Here is a 16,569-nt window from a genome sequence, read left to right as displayed (position 1 = left end):
GAGATGGAGTCTAAAGCCTCAATATGAGGTATATTCGTGTACAAACTGACAATGTCCAAACTGACCAGGTAATTAACCCCGTCAGTTTCCATAGCATCCAGGCTTTGCAAAAAAGCAGTGGTGTCCTGTAAACAGCAGGGATTATTTTTCACAATAGGCTGCAAAAAATAATCCCTGCTGTTTACAGGACACCACTGCTCTTTAAATATTTTTGGCCATTTGTTCTTTAAGTATGTGCCCGCCCTTTCTGGGCGTGAATTTTAATTAGGTAATGCAATATATAATTGTGAGTATCCACTTGGTTTTATAACACTTGATAAAGGCCTGTGTGCCGAAACGTCGTGTTTTTTCTGTCACTATGGTGCAATAAAAATTTAAGCTATTACTGCATTCATCCAGGTGGAGACCCAGTCATTTCTGAAACTTCCTTCTCAGACTAAACACTCACCTAAAGGATTATTAGGAACACCATACTAATACGGTGTTTGACCCCCTTTTGCCTTCAGAACTGCCTTAATTCTACGTGGCATTGATTCAACAAGGTGCTGAAAGCATTCTTTAGAAATGTTGGCCCATATTGATAGGACAGCATCTTGCAGTTGATGGAGATTTGTGGGATGCACATCTAGGGCACGAAGCTCCCGTTCCATCACATCCCATCCATCAGATGCTCTATTGGGTTGAGATCTGGTGACTGTGGGGGCCATTTTAGTACATTGAACTCATTGTCATATTCAAGAAACCAATTTGAAATGATTCGAGCTTTGTGACATGGTGCATTATTCTGCTGGAAGTAGCCATCAGAGGATGGGTACATGGTGGTCATAAAGGGATGGACATGGTCAGAACAATGCTCAGGTAGCCCGTGGCATTTAAACAATGCCCAATTGGCACTAAGGGGCCTAAAGTGTGCCAAGAAAACATCCCCCACACCATTACACCACCAGCAGCCTGCACAGTGGTAATAAGGCATGATGGATCCATGTTCTCATTCTGTTTACGACAAATTCTGACTCTATCGAGACTCTTCAGACCAGGAAACATTTTTCCAGTCTTTAACTGTCCAATTTTGGTGAGCCCGTGCAAATTGTAGCCTCTTTTTCCCATTTGTAGTGGAGATGAGTGGTACCCAGTGGGGTCTTCTGCTGTTGTAGCCCATCTAACTCAAGGCTTCACAAATGCTTTGCTGCATGCCTCGGTTGTAATGAGTGGTTATTTCAGTCAAAGTTGCTCTTCTATCAGCTTGAGTCAGTCGACCCATTCTCCTCTGACCTCTAGCATCAACAAGGCATTATTTCCCACAAGACTACTGCATACTGGATGCTTTCCCTTTTCACACCATTCTTTGTAAACCCTAGAAATGGTTGTGCGTGAAAATCCCAGTAACTGAGCAGATTGTGAAATACTCAGTCCGGCGCGTCTGGGACAAACAACCATGCCACGCTCAGAATTGCTTATATCACCTTTCTTTCCCATTCTGACATTCAGTCTGGCGTTCAGGAGATTGTATTGACCAGGACCACACCCCTAAATGCATTGAAGCAACTGCCATGTGATTAGTTGATTAGATCATAATTTCCATTAATGAGAAATCTAACAGGTGTTCCTAATAATCCTCTAGGTGAGTGTAGATTCCCTCACTGATAAGTGCATTACAGCCATAAAATACTTCCTTAGCAGAGAACTGGGCTTCTGAGAGCAGGGGATAGATAAAAAGGTCAGTACTTCATATATTTTAGCACTCAGAGATAAGGGACAGACAGTTTCATTGAACTGAGACAAAACAATAATCTACTTTATTAAGTTTTTAAGTATAACATAAAACTAAGTATAGCATAAAACTAAGGTCATTTTAAGGAGTAGAATGATAAATACAATTGTTTATCTCATCAGTTTATTTTCACTTAAGCTTCACTTTAATTTGAGCATAACAATATATGATATAGCCTGCAGGCTAGCGATCCTTTCTGTTGCTAAGGAGATGGGCAGACCAGATCGCTCAGTTGATGAATGGTGACTTCCATAGACACGCTAGATTCGCAGTAGAGTGACTAATTAGCACTCATTATCTGAAAGTGTATCTTTAAAACTCTCAGGTAAGGATGACAAAACAGCATTGTAGGTTAATGATAAACTTCGTTGAAGCTCCCCTTCCCTATTTTAGGGATGCTTCCAATTTGACCTAGCTTCTTTTACCCCTCTCATTTTTCCCCCTGTTCTCAAAAGAGCATCACTTCTCCTTGAGGTGCAGCTAGACCTCACAGTGATGTCCTGCAGAGTTAACCCTCCTGTGTTGGACTATATGCTTACACTGGAGTTCCTTGGACTGCATACAGAGTAGCTTGTCTTGTGCTTGGACCTATAGGATGAATACGTTTCTGTCTCAGGATGTTGCTGAGTCTAGAGATTTTGTTCTGTAAAAGTGAGGAAGCATTTTCTGGACAACATAAATGTGTAGAGTTGAAGCCACCTTAATTTTTTCCTCATACATGCTATTTATGACCTGCATGAGCAAGAACTTTCACACAAATGTTTTTCCACAGAATTTCTTGTGTTGACAAAATGTTTTGGGTTGTGGATCAACATTTGATCGTGTGATTGATTTGTACCTCTTTGACTGGTCAAAACTGTGTCTTACATCTAATTCCCATGTAAACTAAAACAGGATGTGGATGTGTCACGTGATCGTCTAAAGGTGATACATGATACATCTATCGACTTGGCGGCCCATCAACATCCGATTTGTTAATTATTTTGAATTGGATGAGAGTCGGTGCCGCCAAGTGCATGCCTGATCGCCGATGCGACCAATTTCGAGCCGAGCCTGTTGATCCGACATGCTGCAAGATTTTGGGTCAATTGTGTGCGTGGATAACAGTGAGCGATATCGGGATGAGGGATGAACGTGACAAAACCCCCAACACTGTCCCCCCTAATGTTCACTGTCCCTCTTCCCCAGTGCCCAGTGCAGTATACATTACTTTTCCGTGTCTGCCACTTGTTGGCTGCAAGTTCTGGTCTCCATCCATATACACGTCCCACATGGTTGCCGAAGTAAAGTGGACTCATGTGGCGTAACGGGGGGCGCGTGTATTGATGAAGGACAGAGCGTGTCCATGGACAGGTAGTATATAGTGCATTGGGTATCGGGGGGTGGGGGCGCACATTGAACATTAGCAAGACAAGGTGGCGGATGTGGGGTCACAAGGCCGATTCTGGATGGATTTCACCAAGAAATTGATTGGAAATCAGCCTGCGGTGTATGGGCAGCTGACAGATCGCTCCCTAATCAGATCATCGCTAGATATATGGCTACCTTTACTGTGGCTAGCCAAACTAAAAATCTAAAGTCCTAAAAATCTATTTTTATTTTCAATTATTACTATTAATTGCCTTGTAGAAGAATTTATTCTCTGTTGACTTCTACAGACCAAACATAGCAACTTTAGCCTTTAGATGAAACTACTTTACGAGGAAAACATCTCTTTAACCTGACTGGGGGTTTGATGGGAGCTCAGGTTGGCAGGGGTAATGTATAACATATGTCTTGTAGTAAATCACCCCTGTGTGTTGTGGGCCAAATCATACTAATCCTAAACCCGTCAGGCAAAAATACAACAAATAGTAGGATTCTAGGAAAAGCCCTAAATGAGCAGATCAGATCATGTGAGGCGTTTTGTTTTGTTTACCCAGCATTGTGCAATCCAGATCTGTTTTGACCCATTTTTTGCGAATGAGAGCATGTTCCTGGAATGAGGAAAAGGAGACAGCATCCATTCTCTGTATATTTAGCTGAATTGCTGTCTTGGCTTAGAAATACTCCCGGCACAGTTGTTTTCAATTAGAAGAACACTGCTTTGTTTGATAGTTGCAAAACATTACTGCTTACTCTTAGCAGAAAAATACCACAATGAAATTTAACCTCACTGCTTCTGTGGTCTTACATGGCATCCGTTATCTTCTGTCTCACCAGCTTTTTCCTTGGAGGGATCTGGAATCAGCTTTGCAGATCTATTCAGACTGGTTGCGTTCTACTGCATCAGCAGGTAAGAAGTGTGATACAGTGGTGACGATGGAATAACTCAGTCCACAGTTTTTGCCAATGAAAACAAAGACTTTGTCAATGTGTTGAAATGGCTCTGATACCATTACGATACAATCAACCAGACAGACCACTGAAAAAAGCAATTGTTCAGTCATAGGTGGAGTCTTGTGTCCTGAGACATCCATTGGCTTCTTATATCTCACTAGTAGACCTAAGCCCGTATAAAAACGGGCTCTAGGTCTGTGTTCCTGGGCGCGCCCACCACCCGCCGCGCACGTGTCCGCCCACCACCGGGTGCGTGTGCGCTCGCTCACCCGGCGCCGCACGCTCACCCACCAACGCACGCGACCGCCGCACACTCACCCGCCGCACATCCGGCCGCCTGCTCACACGTCGCCCGCTCGACTCCCTGGCCCCGTCCCCGGCCTCCTGTCTCTGGGTCCGTGCTGCGCACATGCGCAGTGGCCAAAAGCACAGACAACGCTACACAGAGACAGGAGGCATAGACACAGGGGTTTTATTATAGAGGATGGAGATTCCACAGGCTAGATCACCCTATTGTAGGCCCTCGCTCTGCTCCCTTGCATCTAATGGCTGTTACACACTATGCAATTTCTCCTCAGATCAACGGATCGAATCAATAATTTCCAACAGGTCCGATCTGATATCCAATAATTTTTCCAACCACTTCTGTACAAAATTGATCAGAAAAAAACGATCAGAAATCATTTCGAACCTGTCTGAAATAATCAATTTGAAACTATCTGACTGGAAATTGCATGGTTTATACCAAGCATAAGACATCCAAGTGCTCTGGCATCTTAGAGACTTTGGGCCATATGCAATTCACTTTTTCACCTGAGTTTTCATCTTCAATTTAACCACTTTGTCCTCCTTGACGTATAAAAACGTCAAGGAGGACAGGCGCGCTCCCGCGGCCGATCGCGCGCGTGCACGCGCACTCCCGGCCGCGGAGACGGTAGCCACGGAATCAATTTATCGGGCTATGGAGCCCGATCATTGATTCCTCTCCCCCGCTGAAAAAGCGACAGCTTCTCTCGGAAGCTTCGCTCTTTCTGAAGCTGTGTCTCTCTAAGCGTACATTGTACGCTTAGAGTGACGTCATGTAAAAAAAATCGAGATTGCCATCTTGTGGCCAAAAAGTAAAACTACAAGAAAATCCTCAAAAACATTACAATACACCAATATTTCCCCAAATTAAACACTTTTATATCCCACCCTCCCAAAAATGCCCACATAAAATGTTTAATAAAAAAAAACAAAAAAAAACATTACTATAAAAAAAAAAAAACATAAATATTTACCTAAGGGTCTAAACTTTTTAAATATCTATGTAAAGATGAAATATTTCTCTCTATTTTTTTTTTATAAGCTTGTAAATAGTGATGGATGCAAAACGGAAAAAATGCTCTTTTATTTCCAAATAAAATATTGTCGCGATACATTGTGATAGGGACATAATTTAAATGGTGAAATAACCGTGACAAATGGGCAATAACAATACGTGGGTTTTAATTATGGAGGCATGTATTATTTTAAAACTATAATGGCCGAAAACTGACAAATAATGAATTTTTTCATTTTTTTTCTTATTCTTCCTGTTAAAATGCATTTACAGTAAAGTGGCTCTTAGCAAAATGTACCCCCCAAAGAAAGCCGAATTGGTGGCGGAAAAAACAAGATATAGATCAGTTCATTGTGATAAGTAGTGATAAAGTTATAGGCTAATGAATGGGAGGTGAACATTGCTCGGATGCATAAGCTGAAAACGACTGAGATGTTAAGTGGTTAATATAACTTTCCAGCACTTTTCATGTAAAAAAGTACAAAAAAGTAGGTTAAAAAGTACTATCAAAATTATTTTGAGTATTTTCTTGCTTGCTGGTGGTTTACGACATTTTATTGACAAGTTTAAAAATATCACCTAGGAGAAAACTCAGGTGAAAAAGTGGATTGCATATGCCCCTTTGTCAAATTTTTTTTATCATTTTTCTCCAATTTGTTATATTTACTTGCAGAGGTTTGTTGGAGGGAAAGTGGCAATGACTTACCCCTTGAAGACGTTTTACTTAAGTTGGTCATAAATGTTATACATGAGTGTTTACAGATGATTTGATCACTTTAATTTAATCTGTTGCTTCCAAGAGCTATAATTGACCACATGTTTAGACAGGTTATCACTTGGTGACTGGGCATGCTGTAAGAACTACATGATGTGGGAGTGGTGGCTGCACTGTGCTGTACTGCACCAAACAGTAACATTTTGAGGGTTTGTATGATTCTATCTGCTGAAGAATAATCAAGATCTGGACATTGTGATAGCGAATCAGTCACTGACTGGTCACTTTTCCATCAAGGAGGGATTTATTGCTTGCTATATTCATTGTGTTATGGATCCATGTATGGCTAACTTTATAGTAGAGCCACCCAGCCTTGTGAGCCGAGACAGGGGTATGATCTTATTAATTCGGTTACCATTGAGACACAGGGATGTTGTTAGTACTGATTGGTTACACTGATCTATCCTCCTGGCTAGGTTACAAAAAAGAGGCAGAGGTTTTCGGACCTGGACATGGACTTACAGTATACATTTCTCTTTACATGCTTGCTTAACGTGAGATTTCTGTGCACCTGGGGCTGATGTCTTGTGAGAGGTCATATAGAAGCTGACATTCTGTTCCTTTCGGCTGAGGCTGCCCCCCACCAGCACAACCACACACACACATACATACTTTGTATTCCCATTCCTGCATAATTCTGCTAGTTGGGTTAACTCTGAAAGACCTAGAAAGTTGGTGCAAAGTAAGAAAGGGTCTTTTATCAAAAGCAATCACATTATTTATAAATGGATCCCAAAAGAAGGGAAATATTGGTGACAGTGTGTGGCAGCTTGTCAGATGGCCTCAGTAACTGACTCAGCCATGCCTCCGGTTCCTGTAATTTAGTTTGACAGGTGTGTGCATGATGTTGTATTTCAAGACTGGTATTTATCCTCTCACAATGATTACTGTTTTCATGTATGCACCAGGCAAAGGGCGCAAGCCTTTACAACCTAACAGCCGAGAGCCTTTAAATAAATCCAATTCAGGTTTGCTAAATCACAAAGGTTCACCACCCATCTTCAGGTCCTCGTGTGTAGTAGAACTCATGGGGATCCGTTTTATCATGTGGTGGATTTGAAAGGCTCTGAATGGCTAGTCACCATCATGTGTTTCTTCTGTTTCCTGTGCAGGAAGTGGTCACAGGAAATCAGTGCCTTAAAAATCTTTCAACTGATCAAACTGATCACATGCTTCTCCAAGAGTTTTGCTACCCACCAGCAACTCTATTCTCCAACAACAGTAAATCAGGGCTTGTAAGCCATTTACTAGCCCCATAGGTGACACGTCCACTTTATCACAGACAACATAGGAAACAGGAAGAAATCATAAACAGATGTTTAGCAGACATAAAAGGTAGTAAAATATAAACACATTCTTCTGGGGAACATTGTGTAAAAGCAGGGACCGTCCCCATTAGCATCACTCTCACCATGTGCTGTGTACTTATGGAAGGAACACAAGCTAATGGAGCATTAGGAAGAGGGGTCTCGTCCAAAATGTATTACTGGGTTAAGTGTTATAAGGTTTTCCCATTATAGTCTGTGTTAATTTTCCATTAAATGTCCTTTTTATAGGTCTTTGCGATGCCGGTAGTATTATTATATACTGACACCTTTTCCACAGTGATTTACAGAGAAAGTTGAACAACTCATATCACTAAAGGTGAACATACACTTATAGATTTGCAGCAGATTCGACCATCAGATAGATTTCTGTCAAGTGGAATCTGACAGGAACCTATCTGATGTGTGCCACACACTAGGAATAGATTTCAAATAGATTTCAGAATGAAATCTATTGGAAACCTACAGTATCTAAATGCATTATTGCTTCATTAGATCCAACGCAACTCTATAGGCCATGGATCTGCTACTAGCAGCAGATCGACCTATATCTTCCATCCAGTCAGATAGATAAAATCCATCAAAATCGTCCACAAATCGATAGATTTGAAAGAATCGATTTCTGATCGATCGATGGCTGAAATCGACCAGTCTATGATGGGCCCCTTTAGGCTCGGGCCACACTGGGGGTGGTATTGCAAATTGCCAGGTGGAGAGGACTGTGCACGATCTGCTCTGGTGCTCCTTTGATGTCCTCGTGGAGTCAGAAGGGAATGCGTTTCCACCATAGGTTTCTATAGGAAATGCATCTGTTTATCCAGAAAAATCGCGCAGGTTTGCGTTTTCCGGCCATATCGTATGCAATGGATCCATTACAAGGTGCTCGTGTAAATGGATCCTATTGATTAACCACTTCCGGACCTTGGTAATTGAAATCTACACCCCGTTTGGGAGCTGCTATCTCTGCCAGGGCATCGATATCAATCATCTGCCCCGCTCGCTCTCCCCGTTCCCGCTACTGTTTGTGCCGCTGTACCTGCTCGCTCTGCTGTCACGCTGACAGCACAGCTTCTGTATGTTGAGCCAATGACAGCAATCACTGCACCTAAAAGGGCACAGATAGCTCTGGTCTTAAAACGGTCACAGCATTCCGGTCCAGAAGAGATTAACATAGGATTCATTATACCAGTTTCTGTTATCTGTAGTAATGGACAAAAAAACAAACAAACAAAAAAAAAAAAAACAGTTTTTGCCTTAATGTCTCCAGCAATCTAATGTCCCTACCACACCTTATTCCCAGTTTTGTGGTAGAATCCAGCTAATCTATCCACATGTTTTAAAACAGGCCAGCACATTTTATGAATCAAAGAGGTTGGTTCAGAAATCTCAGGAATCATCTCACCTTACTTACGTTTTACCTCCAGTATAAGGAGATGATAATTAATGAGATAACAGACAAGGGTCCAATTTCAATTAATATTTCTCCTGCGTTTTATTCCATTTATAATTCTCCTGCGTTTTCTCACAGGAGATTTTTTTTCTTGTTATCCTACAAAATAACTTTTCAACATTCAGCATCTAACACCTGGAAAAATAGGTAAAAAGTAGTATAAATCTTATTTCTTACTTGCTGGGGGTTTCAAAAGTTTTTTATTTATAAGGTGGGAAACCTCAGGAGAAAAGTTAATTGAATAAAGGCCAAAAAAAGCTAAGCCATGGGTTAAGTCATGAGGGGCACCCTCTTAAACTGAAGCTTTGTACACATGCCAGGTGGTTCTTGGCCGAGGTGGCCGGTCAGGATCACCTCTGAGAAGAATCTTATCATTTATACAGCACTCCCAGTGGACAATCAGCCTGGCAGATCTTCTTGGCTGACCAAGCTGAAGACGTTGTTCTACCCACCCTGCCTGCTCCATGAAAACGCCACCCACTAATCAGGGCAGCCATCAGGGGGGGACAACTGACACTGCAGTGAGGGGCCCAGGGATTCTGGGGGCCCCGGGCCCCCCAAAAGCGATGGAAGGGCCGCATCTGCTGGCTGTGAGCCTGTGGCTCACTAAGCAGCACAAAGCGTTTCAGCACTGAGAGAAGAGTGACATCAGTGCTTGAACGTGGGGAGCAGATGAGCGAGCCCGCTAAGCACCACCTATACTTGGCTTGTTAACTGGGGACTATCTGTATTTTGCTAGTATTTGGCTCCACTTACAACATGCCATGGTCACGCCCACTTTTTGCAGCATCACACTGTGCATGCCGCTTTCTTCAGTGTCGGAGCCATGTGTGTGGTTGCTAGTGGGCGGGTACAGCAACCAGTGGGTGGGCCCAGAGAGGGGGGCCCAGCCCTGATGATGTGTGAGGGGCCCCAAAATTTCTGATGGCAGCCCTGCTACTAATTAACTGGAAAAAGAATTGCTTAAGGATACAGAAAGTAACGGTAGTATAATATAAGTAAATTTACAGATATTCTACTGCTTACGTAATTGATATAATGAAATATCTGTATTATTTGCCGATATTTTACTATGACCTAACCTCTCCCTACTCTCACACAGAACCTTCCCCTGGTGGGTAACTAATAATCCCCCCCCCTCCCAGTGGGCAACTAATACCCCCCCCCCCCCCCCACTATGGTGCCTAACCCCGCAGTGGGCAGCTCACCTTAATCCTCCCTATGGCCGCTCTCACCACACCTACACACTCTAAACCCCCACAACAAAAATGGGCGCCCACTAAATATCGGCACCCTTGAGTATCGAAGGTTGGGAGTGTGAGGGTGCCCCACGGAAAAGGATGAAAAAATTAGGCTACAGCTCCATTCAATTTCAATTTACATTTCCCCGTAATGTGTTTTATTCATGGCGGCTAAAGGGCTTGTAATTCCTTTTAGTGAGAGGTTTGTTTTTAATTGCAGTACTCTATGCATTATCAGTGTAATCTGAACATTACAATGTCCTGCATTTAAATGCTGTGTTTAAAGGCTGTTGTTGCTTTTATTATGATGAGAAAAATCTGCGGTTTCAGCTGCAGAGGGGGAGCATTATGATAGCTGTGTGTATGTTTAAGGAACTCTTGTAAAGGAATCTGATGTTACTGGGTCAGTGAGGATAATGTTAGTCTGGGCCGCAGACCAAGGAAAGATGTAATAATATCGGCTCCTATGAAAGGAGGCGACGCGGGGTCATCTGCACCCGATGCTCCTGAGTGCTCTGCGGACAGAGCTGGCTAATGACAGCTTTGTGCCACCGCTGGCTGCAGCGTGATCTTATTTTCCACTTCCCAAGGGACTTTTCCCTAACCCGGATTTAAGAAGAAAACAGAAGTTAAGTCATGATTTGTAGAAGGCCTAGGAACAATGAATCGCACTTCATACTCCATGAACTTGTAAAAAAAACATCCTGTCACCTCGCAGGAAACTGTTGTTAATATGCCAGTCTGAATTTGGAAAATGTTTTACTTCTTTAGACTACATTGGTTAATTATTATTATTGATTTATAGAGCGCTAACATATCCCGTGGCCCTGTACAAAGTAAGAAACCAACATGGGGTACATAATAATACAGATAATGGTGTACACCAATATACAAGACACATAATTGGTGACAAAATACAAAAACAAATGCCCGGAAGAAGCTGCTTGATGCGGCGAATCGCGACGGCTTCTGGCACACACGTCCTCTTGTCCCTCTCCACCCGGTAAGCTTCTCATACCACGCACGCTGCTGGCTTCTCATTCACCACACCTTTTGGGTTTTCACAGCCCGGGCCATCGGCTCTATCAGCACGCACTTTTCAGCTGGTCCAGCCACAGACCCTTGTCATTCTGCCATTTTTTGATATCTCGTTCACCCTGCTTTACTCTGCAGGGTGTCTTGGTGTACACAGTTGATTTTCTTTCCTTGGCTGCCATCATTCACCCTCTACTACACTTTATTCCTACTTGCCGGTTGTGGTTTAGCACGATTCATATGCATATTATATGCTTTTACTCTTTCTACAGTGGGATTTGAGGAAAGTATTTTGTATTACAACTGCATTTCATTATTGTATTGTGCCATGATGTATCATTTTATGGTTTTAAATATTGTTATGGATCAATAAAGGCTATTTTGTTCTTTTCCGTACATATTGTGGTGCGGTTTTTTGCAGGGCCATATCTTTTTCTTCATTTTGAGCATAGGTTAGTCATTTGGCCTTTCTGCACACAATGGCTATCATTCATAAAGCATTCCCGCATGCGGAAATGCATAATACCGCTGACTTTACCGAGCACTGAGCAAGTTGTGTATTCATAAAGCCTCTTTCCGTATGCGGAGCTGACATTCCCGTGCAGAGTGACAACGTACCACCTTGTGCGGTGTTGATACGCATGTATCCAGAAAAAGTATCAAAATGTTCATTCATAAACATTTCCGCATAGCGGTATGCGGACGGGGATTACCGATCCCCTGGATGTAGCAGGAAACTTGCAGAGTCCTTGTAAGTGAATGGGACGGACCTCCCACACAGCAACAGAGAGAACACCGCATGGAGGGAATCGGGCAGCTTTTCTGTTTCCGCATGCCTACCGCCCGCCTACCGACACCATTCTCCAGAAAACCTCCGCACTGCTACCGCACCAGGCACAATGTTTATGAATGACCATCCAGAAGGCTAAACTACCGACGGCGGTATTCTCCCGCACGGGTTCTCCTTACCGCCAGCAAGTTTATGAATGATAGCCATTGTGGTCTTATTTATCATTACCCTTTGTTAGCCTAGTATTATTGTTCAGGTATGATGGTGCTTGTCCAATTTTTGCGTTTAAAATACAAAAACAATACAAAATACAGAATATAAGATAAAGAATTGGTAATGACAGTGATAAAAGTAACAGGATGAATAAAATGTATAATGATTTCCAAGACACAAAAGGGGGAGAGAGCCCTGCCCTTGCGAGCTTATCAACATTTGCTATAATTTTCAGCCTTAAAGAGAACCTGTACTCAGTAAAAATATTTAAACTAAACACATGAGGTAACTTCAAATGAACATTGCATAGTTACCTTGCCATCAGTTCCTCTCAGAAGCTCACCATTTTCTTCTGACAATAATCCCATCCAGTTCTGACAATATTTTGTCAGATCTGAAATATATCAGTTGCTGTCAGTAAAATATCAGTTGCTGTCAGTTATAGCTGAGAGGATAACTGATGTACCAGGTAATGTTCATGTTTCCCTATGGCTCAAGTGGGCGATGTTACAGTTTAACTGTGTGCTGACCAGAAAGCTGTTATGGGGTAATGGCTATTTTCAAAATGGAGGACGGAAAATTCCCTTGATCATAGTGAACAAATAGGACGCGGGACAGGAGAAAGACACTGAGGAGTAGACTACATGGAAGGTAAGTATGACTTGTGTATGCTTATTTTGACTTTTATTTTCAGTACAGGTTTTCTTTAAGTAAAGCAGTGCAAAGAGCAGTGCAGGGTACAGGAACCCAGAGAAGCCTATTTACATGTGTTTACTTCCCCAGTCTGAAATAGAATACCCATAATTCATCACTTCATAACAGCAGAGGACCATTACATTTTTCCTTTGCGCCTGTGTGTTGCATAATTCTAGGACAACAGAAGTGAGAAGAATGTGTAGGTTGCCATATTTACTTTTAACAATACTAGTAGCCTGGTAGTCCCACTGATCTATTTGGCTGCATTAGTGTCTGAATAACACCAGAAACAAGCATGTAGCTAATCTTGTCAGATCTGACAATAATATCAGAAACACCTGATCTGCACATTTGTTCCGGGTCTATGGCTAAAAGTATTGGAGGCAGAGGATCAGCAGGACAGCCTGGTAACTTGTACAAGGAAATCTATATGGCAGCCTCCATATCCCTCTCAGTTCAGTTGTCCTTTAAAGCAAAGTTAATGTGCAGAAATTCACTTCATGTTTGATACTTTCCTTAGCAGAGGAAAAGCTCTGGGTACCATAAAGCCTTCCCGTTCCTCTGCTCCGGCCAGAGTTCTAGCACTGTCCTCCGGTGTAGCTATTTGGCATGCTGAGTAGTTCTTAGATAGAAAAAGCACATGCCTACTAGGCAAACACGGATCAGAGTTGTGCATGCAATTTGCTTATCCTTGGAACTACTACTATTAGTTGCCGGTCAAATAGCTACACCTGAGGACAGTGCAAATATTCTTAGCAGATTGGACTTTAGAATGAATATACAGTATATAGCAACGTGCCCTGCAGGCTGTCTCTTATTTAGCTGGGAGCCACCAGACCCAGGGAGACCACCACTCCCAGTGGCGGCTCCAGGAAATTTTTTTAGGGGGTGCTATGCAGGTGCTGAACCAATTTCCGGGGTAGTTGATGACCTGCGGCGCGCTTCGTGCGCCAAAGCAAAACATGGGTGTGGCTACAACCTGCGGCAAAAAATTGGGCGTGGTCATGACCGGATGAGGGCGGGGCTAACTGTAATTTAAAGTGAACCCGGGGTGAGCGTGATATGGAGGCTGCCATATTTATTTCCTTTTAAACAATTCTAGTTGCCTGGCAGCCCTGCTGATCTATTTGGCTGCAGTAGTGAACTGAATTACACCAGAAACAAGCATGCAGCTAATCTTGTCAGTTCTGACAATATTGTCAGAAACCCCTGACCTGCTGCATGCTTGTTCAGCGTCTATGGTTGAAAGAATAAGAGGCAGAGGACCAGCACGGCAGCCAGGCAACTGGTATTGCTTAAAAGGAGATAAATATGGCAGCCTCAATATTATTCTCACCTCGAGTTCCCTTTAAAAGTGGAACGCAAAGACAGAGGGCCCAAGTTTTGGTGACCCTTTCCCGAGAAAATTTACATAATTGTGCAGGTTTTCTCAAGAAAATACACGTAATGTGAGCAGATTTGAACAAAAAACACGTTCAATAATTTGGCAGATCTGACCCCAATATGCACAATCGTTAGCAGATCTGACCCCAATATTCACAATCGTTAGCAGATCTTACCCCAATATGCACAATCGTTAGCAGATCTGACCCCAATATGCACAATCGTTAGCAGATCTGACCCCAATATGCAAAATCGTTAGCAGATCTGACCCCAATATGCAAAATCATTAGCAGATCTGACCCCAATATGCACAATCGTTAGCAGATCTGACCCCAATATGCACAATCGTTAGCAGATCTGACCCCAATATGCACAATCGTTAGCAGATCTGACCCCAATATGCACAATCTTTAGCAGATCTGACCCCAATATGCACAATCGTTAGCAGATATGACCCCAATATGCACAATCGTTAGCAGATATGACCCCAATATGCACAATCGTTAGCAGATATGACCCCACTATGCGCAATCCTCAGCAGATCTGACCACAATATGCACAATCCTCAGCAGTTCTGACCACAATCAGCAGCAGCACCTGTTGAAAAAGAAAAACCCATTTACTCACCTACAGTCAGAAGACCTCCTGTCCCGACCTCCTCCTGTCCCGACCTCCTTGTGGCGCGCAGCTCCCACGATCCTCTTCCTTCCTGATGTCACGTGACTTCCTGCCTGCATGTTGAGAGCAGGGCTACAGGAAAATGGCCGCCCGAAGCCCTGCACTGCAGACTCGAAGTCTGCAGAGCAGGTCTTTCGGAAGCCATCTTACCGTAATACAATACAATACAATACAATAACATTTCTATAGCGCTTTTCTCCCATAGGACTCAAAGCGCTTAGGCTCTCTCAGATTCAGTAATTAGTAGGATGAAGTATTCACACAACAAAAGTTATATTTCTGCAAATGCCAAACTGAACAGGTGGGTTTTCAGTCTGGATTTAAACACGTCCAGGGATGGAGCTGTCCTGATCTGTTGAGGTAAGGAGTTCCAAAACGTAGGGGCAGCATGACAGAAGGCTCTGGGACCAAAAGTTTCCAGGTGTACTCTGGGTATGACTAGATTATTAGAACCTGTTGATCTGAGAATGCGGGGATTGCTACGCAGCTGTAACATATCTTTCATGTATCCAGGGCCTAGATTATTCAGGGATTTAAATGTCAGTAGGCCGATCTTGAATAGGACCCTCCATTCTATAGGTAGCCAGTGAAGGGAGTGCAGGACTGGCATTATGTGGCAGTGACGGGGTTGGTTGGTTAGCAGTCTGGCAGCAGTATTCTGTATCAGCTGTAGTCGGTACAAGACCTTTTTTGGAAGGCCAGTGTAGAGAGCATTGCAGTAGTCCAGTCGGGATGTGATGAAGGCGTGGACTAAGGTTGGCAGATCTTCTGGGGGTATGAGGTGCTTGATTTTTGCAATGTTCTTCAGGTGAAAATAGGATGATTTCACCACAGCAGAGATTTGAGTTCTGAAGTTTAAATCCCAATCAATTAGAACTCCCAGGCTACGCACATGATCAGAGCTGCGCAGATCCGTGCCTCCTATTCCCAGTGGTGAAGACTGCAAGTTAAGTTGTTTTGTTATCATGCTCTGCCCTCCTATCAGAAGGACTTCAGTTTTGTCTGCATTTAGTTTCAGCCAGTTGTCATTCATCCATTGCTGTAGTTCACGTAAGCAGGCGTTTATAGTTAGAGTTGGGTCTGTCACACCAGGCTTGAAGGAAAGATATAGTTGAGTGTCGTCTGCATAGCAGTGGTATGTCAGGCCATGTTTTTGGATTAGTTTTCCCAGCGGTAACATGTAAATCGTGAAAAGCAGGGGAGAGAGGATTGAGCCCTGGGGCACCCCATACCTAAGTGATACAGGGGTGGACAGGAAGGGCCCCATAGACACTTTGTGGGTTCTGCCACTCAAGAAGGATTGGAACCACTGAAGAACTATGCCATCAATGCCGCAGTATTCCTGTAGCCTGTTTATCAAGATGTCATGGTCAACTGTATCAAAGGCTGCAGAAAGGTCTAGCAGTATGAGGATGGAGCACTCTCCTCTGTCTCTTGCCATGAGCAGGTGGTTGCATATTTGGATGAGGGCCGTTTCAGTGCTGTGGTGTTTCCTGAAGCCAGACTGGAATGGGTCATAACTGTTGTTTTGTAGGATTTTGGCTTCTAGCTGGAGGTAAACAGCTTTTTCAA

The 16,569-nt window shown here is 43.2% G+C and overlaps 1 protein-coding gene across 5 annotated transcripts in view; it reads left to right on the top strand.

Annotated features, from left to right (window-relative positions):
* The window catches only part of RIN2 (Ras and Rab interactor 2), a 227,302-nt gene that overhangs the window by 162,491 nt on the left and 48,242 nt on the right, over positions 1–16,569 (top strand). For all 5 annotated transcript variants that reach the window (XM_068232215.1, XM_068232214.1, XM_068232216.1 and 2 more), the window contains one exon: positions 3,974–4,046. In XM_068232215.1, coding sequence (XP_068088316.1) covers positions 3,974–4,046 — 73 coding nt within the window. The remainder of the gene's footprint in view (positions 1–3,973; positions 4,047–16,569) is intronic.

The sequence above is a fragment of the Hyperolius riggenbachi genome, chromosome 4, assembly GCF_040937935.1.
Source record: "Hyperolius riggenbachi isolate aHypRig1 chromosome 4, aHypRig1.pri, whole genome shotgun sequence".
In the NCBI taxonomy this organism is placed as follows: Eukaryota; Metazoa; Chordata; class Amphibia; order Anura; family Hyperoliidae; genus Hyperolius; species Hyperolius riggenbachi.
Note: the sequence above shows the minus strand (reverse complement) of the source record. Positions and strands in the feature narration are given on the sequence as shown.